Source organism: Dermochelys coriacea, chromosome 4 (assembly GCF_009764565.3).
Source record: "Dermochelys coriacea isolate rDerCor1 chromosome 4, rDerCor1.pri.v4, whole genome shotgun sequence".
Classification (NCBI taxonomy): Eukaryota; Metazoa; Chordata; order Testudines; family Dermochelyidae; genus Dermochelys; species Dermochelys coriacea.
The window spans coordinates 98063684-98078152 of record NC_050071.1 but is presented as its reverse complement, the minus strand read 5'-3'; the positions used below and the strand labels follow the sequence as shown (position 1 = coordinate 98078152).

The following is a 14469-nucleotide window of genomic DNA, read 5'->3' as shown; positions in this document are numbered from 1 at the left end:
ATAGTTAAAATATTAAAAAGTCAGAAAATGTAAAGGGGAAAATCGCAACAGCAGTGTTAACTTAGATCCATTGTATATTTTATATCTGTTTTAGATATGTTTTACATGTTATTTATATATTTTAATGTGTTTATTTTACAAACAAATAGTAATATAATAAAATCACATATTAAAATAGAAAACAGGAATAGATAAATACTAAAAGTGGTCAACATTGTTGAACTAACATGTTGGAATCTTAATTTTACAAAAAAGTCAAGGAATGAACATTTTAATTATGCAACTATACTGTTTTACTCTTTCTTGCACTGCTGTTGCAGTTGCTGGCCTCCTCCCGCCAAACAATTTTTGTACTGAGCCAGGAGTCCTACTGTTTTCTGCTGAGCTTTATAATTGGGGTCTGCTAGGGGAGCGTGAAGTTTACCCGCTCTTCTGGCTGACATACTCACTATGAGGAAAGATGTCTTCTGACATAGGTGAGGAAAGGAACCGGTGTTCATTGGCTCAAACAGAAGGCCCATGAAAGCAGTGAACACAATATTAAGGTGAAGAATCCTTCATTGGGGAAAGACAAATACCACCTTTTAAAAATCTAGAAAATCTTCCCTAAGAGGAGAGTGAATTGCTGAGATAGCCACAAAATGTACTCTCAGAAAATTCAGAAAAAGACATGACAATTTGAGATATACCAGGTACTCCAAAATGCGCTGAATCCTAGTTTCTGAGGAAGGTACACCACGGAGAGTTGACCACATTGAAAATTGCTTCCACTTAGCTAAATAAGCAGATGTAATGGGTTGTTTTCTGCTGTTAAGAACATCCTCTGAACTGCCAATGAGAAGTCTTTCTCTGCCTGATCGAACCACTCAACAACTATGCTGTATGGTACCAACTGTTCAACACTGGATGCAATAACTGTCCATGTTATTGGGACAGTAGTTTTGGAAGAGGAGGCCGAGGCCCTGGAGGCTAAATCAAAAGGTGAAGATCTGAGAACCAGCACTGTCTCAACCATGCTGGAGATATAGGAATTATCTTGGCATAGTCTCCCTTCTAGAATATCCAAGTCTCAGAGTGATTAGGACCCATTTGTCCATTGTTATAGATTCCCAAACAGTGAGGAAATGGGATAATCCACCCCCCAAAATGGTCGGGGGGACAAGGTGGTAGGAAGATCACCAATGACTTTACTGCTGACATTAAATTAGAATGCAAATGGGCTGCTTTCCATGGCTGACTTTGCGATTTTGTGTTTCTATTTTGAGAATATGGTTGCCTTGATTGGTAGGAAGGTTGCCTATAATACTATAGGCAGTATTGAAGTTGTCGAGATTTGTATTGGCACCTTCTGGGGGTTGGAGTATAGACCCTTACGAGCATTCTTAGAGTCTTTAAAAGAATGTAAGGTCTCATCACTTTTATCCAAAAACAAGTAACCATCATCAGAAGGAAAGTCTTTAATAGTTTGTTGAATGTCTGTAGCTATGCCTGAGTTCTGTACCCAGGAAGCTCGCCTCATTGTTATTGCAGAGGCCATCAAGCATTAGGTACATCACAACATTCCTTCTGGCCTTAGAATCTATAAATCCATGAATTCAACAGATTGGACTTGTGTCTTAGCCAACCCAGGAAAGCCTTAACTTCCTTTCTTGCCTTCTCTCCAGTAGCTTTTCAGTTAATTTGGATATTGCATCCCAGTTTACAAAGTCCTATTTAACTATCAGTGCTTGCTGATTTGCTACATGCATCTGGAGAGAGAATGTGGAATAATTATTTTCTCCCAAACAAGGTAAGCCTCTTGGTGTCTTTTTCTTCATTTAAATCTCTCTTGAAACAATCTCTCCTTAGTGGCTGTCAATACTAAGCAGCTTGGGGCAGGATGGGAATTAAAACCCTAAAAGCCTTGCATAGGGACAAAATAGCATTTATCCATGTGCTTAGCTGTAGAGGCTAGAAAGGTTGGCATATGTCATAAGGTCTTTGCCAGTTCTAGAAGAGCTACACTAATAGGGAGGGGCAAAAACCTGGAAAATGTCTAAAAGCATGTGTTTTGTTGTACAAGCTTAGCTTGTATACTCAAAGATGCAGCCATTCTTCTCAGAAGCTACTGATGAGACTTAAAATCAACTGTCTGGGACCATTAAGTCATGGGTAAGGAGGAACACAGGTTCAGATGAATCGTCTTGCAATAAAATTGGTTCCTAAGGCAATGGCTCCTCCTGCAGCATGGGCTGCTCTGGGGGAACAGTATCTTTTCATATTTCCAACAGGTGGCTCTGGAAGGTTTGTCACCATGCGCTCAGATGACCTTCCCCTAGTGTGGGGTGATGATCATGATCTTGGGGAATAGGAGACACACCAGACACACAGTGGCCACTGAAGGAAAGTGTAAGGCATGGGGAGTCAGTAAGAACTGGGCCACAGTGATCTGTCCCTGCTGTACGATCAGTCCCACTCTAGGGACCAATGCTCCCCTTCTGGAGGCAATCTGGAAAATTTGCTAGACCATCTGTGTCAAGAGATGGACAGCAAACAACTAGGAGAATGAACCAGATTGTGAGTGATCAGTAAGTATTGGGGAGTGCAATACCGATTGGGGCTACTAGGCGACCTGGTAGATATTTCACCAATTGTAAAGAGGTTAACATCAGTACCAAGGCATGTATGGTAGTTAGTATCATAAAGGTTTCACAAGACATTGATGGCACAGCATCCTGAGATGGTTCTGGGAAAGAACTTGTAGTCAGTATGGTGGTAGAAACTGGAGTTGCTACCCAAGCCAATTATTGTTCCGGTACCAGCATTCAGTGCTGAAGTAGTGCCCAAGACTGAATGGCATCTGAAAACTGTACTGGTGCCAACACAGTGTGCACTAGTACCAAAGATGGTACTGGAGAAGGAGCTGAGCCCTTATTATACTTCTTAGATGATACTGGCGTCAGTACCACTAACAATCCCTGCATCAGAGCGGAGGAGACTGAAAACTCCCATAATGAAGGAGGTGCCAATAAAGCAATTGACTCATGAACCACAGGAGAATCTGAGACAAAGAGGCAGAGCAAATCCTTTCCTGATTCATAAGTTCGTGGAGTTCTCAGTACCAGAAATGTTGCTGCTGTAACAATGTCCACTGGTACTAGACTAAATGGTCATCCTGCAAACTGTACCAGAGTCAAGGGTATTGTACTGACATCCTCCTACTGCAGTACTGGGGAGACATGGGCTGATGGTCCAGCTCTATCCGCAGTACCTGCTGAATCCTGATGGTGTCCTGAGTCCTTTTTCAAAGAAGTTTTCTTCGACTTTAAGTCACCTTGGTCTGTCTTATGTGTCATTTTCTGAGTAGGCCCTGGAGAACACTGACATCTCTTTCTTCAAGGAGAAGAGGCCAAGTCCAGGGGTCTGTCTGAGACAACCACAGCTACATTTGGAGTCTGTGCACAGGAAGCAGGGTGATCACTAGTCAGGCCCAGAGCCAAGCAAGTCTCATTGCCCGCTTCATGAGGTGGTGGTTGAGGTGCAAGTCTCCTGAAATCTGCATTCTTTTTCTGAATGAGTGGCAGATATTGGACCTCTCCTTAATGTACCCTTCACTGAGGTACAAAAGGCAGCAAGGCATGTAGGTCTCTATTTGGAAAAGACATTTTGTACAACAGGTAGTGCTCAAAGCCTCTTGAGTGCTGCATACCAATGATGTTTAACACTGAAAACTAACTACAGTATTAAAACACACTTTAAAATATAAATGAAAACTTAAAAGGTGCTAACTGTTTACAGATAAGGAGAAAATTAAACTAGCTATCTACACAGAAGAAAAACTGTGAGGTAAATCACATGGGGAGCTCTGACTCAGGCCATGGGCAGTGAGAAGAAACTAAGGGGAGTTGCGGCAGCACCACCCTGATATAGCTTAGGGAGGGGCCACAAGGAAATACAGGGTGCATGGACTGCTGCAAAAGGTACTGCTTCAGTACCTAACTCTCTGGCTCCAGTGTGATGAGCATATACACATCTGAGTGGAATAGATGTGTGAACCTTTTCTTTCTTAGAGTGCCTCTGAGTATTCCTACTCATGGGAGGTTGGTGAGAAGTATGGCCCAGGTGGAACATGGGCTGAGTTGTCAACTGAATAAAGACTGTAGCACAATTTCAGAAATCTAGCACTGAAGTGAAATGCTAAGTTTAAACAACTGCATCTCCTTATATAATACCAAGTACCAAAAGTTCAGTACCATGATGGGGTTCCTGCAACCCTAAAGGACACAGTTTACTGAAGTTTCTGGAAGCTCCAGGCCCAGGGGCTCATGAGGATGGGAATGCTGAGAGGCCCTCAAAAAAGAATTATTCTTATTTATACTGGAAAAATGTTATCTTTATGGCCGTTAATGAGATTCTGGGAAGGACAGAACTCCTCTCTTTCAACAGAAATTTAGTAAAATTGGTGAATTAGGGCAGTGGAAGCACGTTATTTATATTAGTTAATTTACAAGAGTAAAAGGTGGTGTTAATGATGGTTTATAAAAAATGAACCAGCTACTAAAAGTGAAATAAAGTTTTTATGATTGCATGCATTAGCCAAGTTCTTTGCCAACACAAACTGCTGGTATTAATAAAATGTTCCCTCTGCTCAACTGGAAGCATGCCTCACAGCCAAGTCTGGAGAGTCTGCTTGTCCTGCCATGGAAAAGATTGATATAGAAGGCTAAAACAGGCTCCTTTTTACAGGAGCATGACAGATGATTCATAGTCTAGTTTCACAGAGGAAAAAATTTCCCTGCTGCCTCAGCATAGATGCTTCCTTCTTGTATTATTCCTTTTTTTCCCTCTCAGAAAAATATGAAGAAACTGCATAAAATTCTCTACATAAAAAGAACCAAACTTTTTAATGTAAATCAGAATGTAATTAAAAATAACTGAAAAAATAATTATCCCCTGCACATTGCTCACACTTTATTTTCAGGGATTTTAGTCATATTTTACATTTTGCTCTTGATCCCAACGGATACCTCTAGTCCTCCAGTCCCAGTAATTTAAATTCTTATTTGGTGGATACCACCAAATAATCTGTTCTGTTACTCTGGTGATTCACATAATGTCTAGCATTCCTAACAAAATGCCCTCATGAATCACAGGATGAGTATTTTATACTTTACCCCTCATCTTCTGGAGTTTGGGTGTAATATTCCTAATAAAGCTGCAGATGCTACTCAAACACGTATGTTCATATTACTTCCAATCTTTGTATTCCTGGATTTAAGGCCATTAGGAAAATATTATGGAAATACCTTTTTCTGATTAAAAAAGATTCAGGGATGAAACTATACAAAATTCCATTTTATTCCTGGTCAATCTCAGGATTATTTACAGTAATAACTCTTATCCTTTTTCAGCTACATGACGTTAAATCAGAAATCAGAAAGCAAGAAGATCAATTGATCTTAGATGACTTAAATGTATTCATTAAACTCAAACACTGAAACTGGTAACACTTTGACACTTTTTTATTGTTATAGGATGTTGCTTGCTGCCAGCAAACATGCCTTTGATCTATGGGCAACTACAGACCTCAGTGGAAGTGACGGGAGCACTAGGCACTAGGCACCTTAAGCCTAAAGAAGGGAGCAACTAAATACTTCTTTATTGATAGCTGAAATAATGGAATCTACCACCCAAGTCATGGACCAGCAAGTCCAGGATGGAGGAGAAACTGAACCATATGGGCCATGGGGTTTCCATGGCACCGAGAGCAAACACAGGGACTGGCTGGATTGCATCTGTGTGTATCTGTGCATAAGAATCAGGAAGTAACCTGAAAAGGCAGGAGAAATCTCAAGAAGCACTGGTAGTATGGCCCTTGGAGGAAGCCAAGAGAGAAAGCTGTTCTTATCTCTAGGTTGATGCTTTGATGCTTCTCTGATCTTGAACAAGTCCCCTTGTTATGGTGGGCTACCAATCTGAATAGACTGATGGCCATGATCAGGAGAATGGGCTCTGATTGTGAAGAAAAGGTCTTAACAAACATGTATTTCCTTTGCACTTTTTGTTGGGTATGAGTCCAGGCTTATAAAAAAAGTCTTAGAAGCTATCTCGTGTATTTTTGTCTATGAAGTTATCTCTATGCAAGGCCCAGGAGCTGGAGTTAAAGGTGGATAGATAACCTTGTAGAGATCAGTGCCTGAATCTTGTTGACCCTATCCTATTTTAGGTAAACACTAGCTGTCTTTGAGCCAGATTCTGGACTCCTCTTTTGCTTGTTAATTCCTCCGTGTTGTAGTATGGATTACAATACCCTCTTCCAATTCATGATCACATATTATGAAAACAATAAATTATAATACATAATTTATTTCTATAAAATCTTTATTGACTTTGACCTTTTATATTCTCTTTTCTCATATGTTGTTAAACTATCTAGCTAGCTATGTATGCAATAAGACTGGTGCCAGAAACAAGTCTACTCCTGGATAGTATTTTCTATTCAGAAAGAAAAAAAGAACACACCTCAAGCCTTACCTGCAACAAATAACAGCTTTACATGACAAAGCCAAATCCAGGAAATACTGTCTTACTCCAAATGTCAAGGCATACTTCAGTGTTTTACCATCAATTATAAGAGCAAAGTCATTTTCCTTCCTCAAAGCATCACCAAGAATACTGCAATGGTGACTTAGGGTCTCTCTTGTTCCCTGTTACACAACAAATATACATGTTAATTATTTTTATTTCTCCATTCAATTGAATGTTGCTCCATTCAAAATAGTTTGTACTTTTTAATGCAGTAGTAAACATCAATTGATACAGTACTTCTACCACCAAACATATACTCCACTTAATCTGTTGTCCGGCTATACTGAAAGAAGGACAGGAGACACCTGATATGGATTTAATCAGGCCCCAACTTTATTATTAGATGTCTGCGACTGCCCAGCAGATAAAAGTGTATAGTGCAGGCAACTCCATGTTTATTCAAATAACTCCACCAGTGCCCGTTCATTTTCCATCCAGGTCCCCAAGCAAACCCATGGCTTGGACCTTACCATCCATCCCCACTCATAGGAGGGTTAAGGTGGGCTATAGAAATGAGGGTTGGCTCCCTGCTGTACCAATCACAGGAGCCCCGAACCCCCCCATTCTGTTCCTTTAACCAGCACCCTCTTTTTAAGTCCTTTACCAGGCCATTTATCTGGTCACTGGATGCCTTCCCTATGGAGTACCTGCACTGGATATCCACCCCACACTTATAAAATAAGTTGAGACATATAGCCCCTACCACCTTTTCTCCTCACCATAATGGGTCCTCCCTGACACCTGCTGTGGGGAAGGTGAAAAAACCTCACTACACCGAAGCCAATATGGTGGTGAAGGAGAAATTACTTCCCACCCTCCCTAAAAAGGAGTGACTAGTGCAATGCTCACAGCAGGTCCTAACCCAACCTGATATTCACACCTCTACGGGAGGGGGGGTGGGTGATGTCTTGTGTGCTGCCTGGAGAAAGGGCTTCCAACACTCAGGGCTTGCACCTTTAAAGCCTTACATTTCCCAGGGATGAGTCAGTGCCGCAAAGCTGACCACCACCCACCTTTTTGTATCAATTTCTGACCTCCTTCCCTCCCACTGCTGCTTTCCTTTGGCAAACCCGGACAATGTTTCCCCCGCTTCAGGTGAGGTGCAGTCATTAGATTAGGTATCTACATTTATTTTTGAAGTTTTTGGAAAAACTTGTGATTATTACATCAAAAATATCTGGGGAAAATATGCCAGTGCCTTGAACTATTTTAGATATCATTTGTTTAGGAACAAATATATACATTACTGTGCTAGCCAACAGTGATGACTCTAAAGCTGCAAAACAGTTTTTAATATAACCTCATTTTTACATGGTCATAACTTGCCAAAATATTCCACTTCTGGGCTAAATATTTCTTTATCTCATTCTTGGTTCTTGCCCGTATATATAATATTAAAAGGAAAATCTAAGCAAAATATGGTAGTAGTTTAAATTACTGGATAGTGAAAAAAAACCTATACTTTTCCCCCACTGTAGAAAAATTTGAACCATACATTATTTAAACAGCCCACAGCAAAAATAATTTAAATTTTAAATAGACTTATAATTCTTAGTAAGGAAAACGTGTTGATACGTTTGGGGTGTGGAGAAAAATAAAAGTTACAAATAATCACTTCTGGGTGTGCTTAGATATGAACAGGTCTTCATGAAGCTCCAGCCCCTTTGTGACATTAATGCATTTTTCTTTGCCTAGCTTGGCAGGACCAATGGCTGCTTTCAAGTTTTATATTGAAATATTCTTCAAATTCAAAATAAACAAATAAACTCTCTCTATCTCTATGTTGCAAAGATGCAGCCATCCAAACATAAAACATTGAACTACTGCCCCATTAATCTAGATTTACATATAACTAATGCCAACCAAAACACAGACGCAAAGACTAACCACACCCTCAACGTTGTTCACCTATGAAAAGGACTATTTAAATAATGAAACTATTAAGCACATGCAATTATTTTCTTTCGTTTAAAACCCATGATATACAAAAACTACACACATGCAATATTAAGGATGTGTAATTAAAAAAAATCTTAAAAGGTTAGGAAATAAAAAATTAAGGTTTCAAAAGCAACGTTAATTCTGCTGCAATGCATACACAATATATTCTATTCCTGCTTTTCAGTTAAAAGTGCAGCTTAATATAATGCTATTTATAATATAAATGGATGTGCAATACTATGACTATGGACCTTTTCAGGACTCTTGGGCCTCAAGATGCCTACTTCCACATCTTGATAAGGCAAAAGCACAAGCACCACTTAAAGTTTATTGGCCAATGACCACTATCAATACAAGATACTATCATCTGGGCTGTCAGCAGTCACCAAGGTGTTCACCAATTATCAGGCTGTGGTTGTGACTCAACTGTGTCATCAAAGCCTGAAGGTGAATCTATATCTGGATTCCTGGCTCATGAGAGCTCAGTACTATAGTGAAGTAGCTGAGACCCTGTGGGAGGGCTTGCTTCTTCTTCACATCTCTCAGTCTGTGAGTAAACAAAGAAAAAATACATGCTGGTCTCAACTCAGTCCTTTGAAGGGCCCTGCCTAGATTTCACCAGGGCTCCTGGCATGCCTGTCTCAAGATGGTTCCAAAATCCCATCCAGTGAATCTAGCTATATCCAGGCTTGAAGGCCCAGTGACATTTTGTGTGTATTAGTCTTGATGGTTGCCCGCATTTTTGTCATCCATCCTCTTTGCAAGATTACAGATATAGCCATTGCAGGACTGGTTGAATCTGTTGTACAAACCAAGTATTTTATAGTTTGGATATGACAGTTTCTTCTTAAGAAGGTCTAAGGCTCTAGTGAGGCAACACAAATAGAGTATGTCTTCAAGAAGTTGCCCTTCCCTCAGCCTGCTCTTCAACTAACGATAGAGATGTTTCTACTCTGGGTTTAGGAGTATATTGACTATCTTTGACTGTTGAGGTATTTGAAGACTGCAGGAGTCGAGACTAAATCAACTTGCTAGAGCCAAGGGCTATCAGGCTTCCTTTCAAATCCTTTCTCCCATAGATCAGAGGGGATCTTCTAAAGATTTTCACTGATATTATAGTCTCAATGTATTTCCTGGATAGGGAGGATCTCAGCCAACTTGTGTTATATCAGGAGGTTACCGATCTGTGTGAATGACGCATCTGGAATAAAGTGATCTTTATTTATACCTGATGGTGCATGTTTAAAAAAAGATACCATTGCCAACAATCTGAGTTGGAATGTTGGAGTCGGAGTGGTTCACATAAGTGGTCACTCAAACCCTCTGTGGTTTGTCTGATAGGTGTAAGGGGTGTGCTTATGCTGAAGACCCAAGTCAATTCACTTGTATATTAGCATAGATAAAGTAATTGTTAAGTGTATAAGAGTGTTTGGTGTTTAAACTTCATGAAAATGAATGGAATATTACATGTATTGTTTTTATTTATGTGTATCCTGTTATAATGGAGCAAACATTTATGTTATGCATACCCCTGTAACTAAATAACCCATCAAACAGTGAAGAAACATGGAATGCAAATGAAGAACTTTGAAAGTGCTAAGTTCAAAGCAAGTGGTCATTGTGTGGTCAAAAATTCTAAATAGATTCCTCAGTCTCTGTCATCAAAGGAAAGGCCCACATGGGTAGTGACCCTGTCAGCTTGTTTTCGGTGAGAAGAAGCTGTAAGTATGGATTCAGGGAAAGATCCTTCATCTCTGGACTGTTTGGATTCTAAGAGGATGGAACTACTGAACGAGAAGAGACAGATCTCCAGAGTTATTCTGGGTAGCCCTGAGAAACTTTTGGGAAACTGGCAGTTTATTACATCACGGCCACCATTTGGAATTATAGACTGTGGGTCACCTGTACATATATTTTACCTGCTTCAACCTCTCAATAACTCTCACTCCTTTTCTTAGGTAATAAACCTTTAGTTAGTTTACTATAGAATTGGCTACCAGAGAGGTCTTTTGTGTAAGATCTAGAGTAGCAATTGATCTGGGGTAAGTGATTGGTCTCTTGGGAGTGGGAGCAACCTGATGTAGTGTGATTTTTGGCTTAAGTGACCTATTATCATAAAGTCCAGTTTGTCTGAGTATTAAGATAGTCTCCAGTCTATCTGTGACTTCATAGTAAGACTGGTATAGTAACCCAGGAGTTCACATTTGTTACTGGCTTGGTGAAATCTAAATTATAGAACACACCAACAATTTGGGTGTCTGCCCTGTTTTCTAATAGTCTGCCCTGAGGTAGGCACACATGGTCATGAGCCACTCCAGACAGCGAGACAGGCATCAACATGGGCTTGTTTGCTATAAATCAGAAGAGTGTCTGATGTTGTGAGGAACAGCAGGCAAGACTTAACTCACTCATTGTGTGTATCTGATGTCTTTCTACTACATTGAGAGAAAGGGCTTATTTAAGTCTCTCTTTAATTTCTTCTCAATGCATCAGGCTCTTAATTCTCTTCACACATCAGCAGGGTTGTTAGGCTTAGGGCAGAATGCCCTGTCCTTGTCCCAGGACATCAAAGCAGTCATGTTGTAGTCCAGAAAGTCTTAATTATGCTACCAAATAATATTTTTTTTAGAAACCTTTCAGGAGAGGTAAATCTACATATCAGGAATGATAAGAGAGCTGTTAGCTACTACTTGTATCTAAGCTGGTTAGAAAAAAATCAAATGCACTATTTAGGGTCTTTGGAGATTAAATAGATAATATTATGCATCTGTTCACATTATGAAGTATCTGATGTTCCCATGCCTGACCCTCATCACTTCAGCTGTCAGTTACTTAAGAGGGTAGAATTTTTTATTACATGTATCTGTGATAAGACAAAAAGAAAAGGGGTACTTGTGGCACCTTAGAGACTAACAAATTTATTAGAGCACAAGCTTTCGTGAGCTACAGCTCACTTCATCGGATGCATTTGGTGGAAAAAACAGAGGAGAGATTTGTATACACACACACAGAGAACATGAAACAATGGGTTTATCATACACACTGTAAGGAGATCTCCTTACAGTGTGTATGATAAACCCATTGTTTCATGTTCTCTGTGTGTGTGTATACAAATCTCTCCTCTGTTTTTTCCACCAAATGCATCCGATGAAGTGAGCTGTAGCTCACGAAAGCTTGTGCTCTAATAAATTTGTTAGTCTCTAAGGTGCCACAAGTACTCCTTTTCTTTTTGCGAATACAGACTAACACGGCTGCTACTCTGAAACCTGTGATAAGACAGTATCTGAAATCTTTAGGGCTGCTATGAAGAGTTTGGTTCACAGCCTCACAAATCCCTATTCTCTGAACACAGCATCAACAGGAGATGTTTGTTTTGGGAGGGCAGTGCTTCTATCACTGTTTTAAATGGCAGGAATTGTCAGTCCACTTCTTCAGGTAGATTACTGTTACCTAATCTCCTACAGTGGGGCTCTATGAAAGCAATGTGAAGGAGAAATGGAGATTAAATATTTATAGTAACTGTTGTTCTTTGTGTGGCCTTCAGAAAGCTACAATTACCCTCTCTTTCTCCTGCTTTATGCTTGAAAGCCCAGCTGCAAAGAAGCCTTTTGGAGGTCGACAGGAACAGAGAAACTTATTTATACCCTTGCTGTATAGAAAGTTGGCTTGATGAAAATATACACTCCATGAGGGCTGCTCCACAGGAATAAAGTTTCTGTATTTTTTTCTCTTGGGAAGATTGTCTTCACAATAACCCCATGCTATTTAGCCTGGGGCATGTTAAGTTCAATGGTCATGGGATCATTTCAATGATTAGTATAAATATGACAAACTAACATACAAATACTGAGCAATAGTATTTTTTAAAAACACTTTTAAATGGGCTTAATGGGACTAGCATCCTAGGATCTGCCCCAACCCTTTTTTCCAGAATACATATTTTTTGCCCACATTGCCTCCGCTGCTTTACAAAGTTTTCCTGATTCTCTTCCTCAGATGGAAGATGACGGGGGTTCTTTTTTATGATTGGAATTTTTCCTTTTAATTTCCTAGTCTCTCTTCCTCTGTTGAAATTGCAATGGAAGGTAGACCTCTTTTTGTCTCCAATAACACCCTCCAGCCAGTAACATTGTGCCATGGCTATCCATATTCTTAGAATGTTTAGTAGGAGGTAGATTCTGCTCTATTAACAATACATTAAATTACAGTTACATAAAATTGAAACTCTAATCAAATAATTTATAAAATAAAGACTTACAATTACAGTAGCATATTTTAATTCACTGAACAGTTGTTTTTCAAACCATGTGCTCTTGATTAACAAACACTGCAAGATACTATGTATTATGGCTAATTCTAACGTCTGCACACATGATCTCTTTAACTTTTGACTCTACTTGTTATCAGACTCTGATATTGATTACGAAGTTTATTTTTCACCTGAATTTCCATTTTTGTTCTTGATACAAGCAGCACAAAATTGATTCTCTAAATTATCTTTAAAAACTCTCATTGCAAACTTAGTGAAACTGTCAACTACTTTTAAGCATTCTAAAATAGTTTTTAAAAAATACCTTCCCTAGGTGGAGATTTTCCAGTTTTTTGTAGGGGGCTTTTAAACTGTTATACTCCAAAAAGTGATTTTGTACAAATATCATCACAGGGTTCCATATTTATTTCTCAAGTACTTCCAAATCAAATAGGGAAGTATCCAATACAAAAGAAGATTTTCAAATCTCAGGTTAACTATGCAGAAGATGGCAGTTAGAAGAATCAACCTGTGTTTTTTCCTGCTGCTGCACCAACACCAGTGATAAATATTGTACAACTGAAGCCTAGCTGATCATTTTGGTATTGATGTGCGAGGCAGAATTGAATACAGCATGCTTTTCCATAGCTATTCAGACTCTGCAGTGATAACAGGAGTGCGACAGGGTAGACTAGACCCAGAGGCCTGCTGTTACAGGGCTCAGAATCCTGCCACACCCATCCCAGGAAAGGAGCAGTAGAGAGGTCCTCCAAGCAAGCTACAGTGACTGCAGGGGAAGCAGACAAGGAGAAAGGCTGCAGGGAACAGCCAATCAGAACCCAGCAGGCCCATACAAAAGGAGCTGCAGGGTCAGAGTGAGTTCAGTCTGCAGCAGAGAAGGACATACCAACTGAGGGTACCATGACAGGCCCTGTTGGACTGTTTTAGAAGACTGAGCCCAGGGAGAGCTGCAGCATATTGGGGGCATTTTGGATTGTGTTCCCCAGAAGGGGTTTGTTTGTTTGGCACATGGGCAGAGCATGCCTTGGCCAGAAGGTTGGGTCACTAACGTCCCTCCTGATGAACGCAGAGGCCGACAGGGGGCACTATGAGTGGGGGAAATTGAGAAAAAACTGCAGGCATGCACACACTTGGCTAGGAGGCACTACCAAGAGCTGAGTGCACCCCATTACAAGGAGTAAAACCTGTTTGTATCAACAAATTAAGTAGAATTACTGAAACAATCAACCACAGCCCCTTAATGACATGCAGCATTGTCATGTGAGCTCTGTAAGAGAGATGAACCCAAAGAAAAAGAGAATCTGTTTGCATTTTTTTTAAAAAGTAATTTTCTACCTTGGCGGAGATAATCTTGAAATTCTAAACTAAAATAAACCAATCAGTAGGATTGAAAGGACCAAGAACAACCTGGTCTCCACTTCAGAATTAGGAGGCCAGTAGTATCTTCAGATCCTCTCACATCCCAAATTTTATGTAAAATGAGTAAATTAAGTTTGGAACGTATCCTAACGAACCATTTTGCTAACTCTGCCCAAATTCCTTAGGTTGGCCCTGTGTATATTGGTGTGAAAATGGAAGACAGCAATCAGAGGGTTTTGTTTGTTTGTTTTTTGCGCCTGTTGGCTAACAATTGTTTCACATGTCTACACAAAAATGTTAAGGCCAGCTCTGCTTGTTAAAATAATGTAGTT

At 39.9% G+C, this 14469-nt stretch overlaps 1 protein-coding gene across 1 annotated transcript in view; it reads right to left on the bottom strand.

The window, feature by feature from the left end:
• Positions 1 to 14469, bottom strand: part of ATP8A1 (ATPase phospholipid transporting 8A1) — a 262923-nt gene that overhangs the window by 88796 nt on the left and 159658 nt on the right. The window contains 1 exon segment of the mRNA XM_038400205.2: positions 6514 to 6686. Coding sequence (XP_038256133.1) covers positions 6514 to 6686 — 173 coding nt within the window.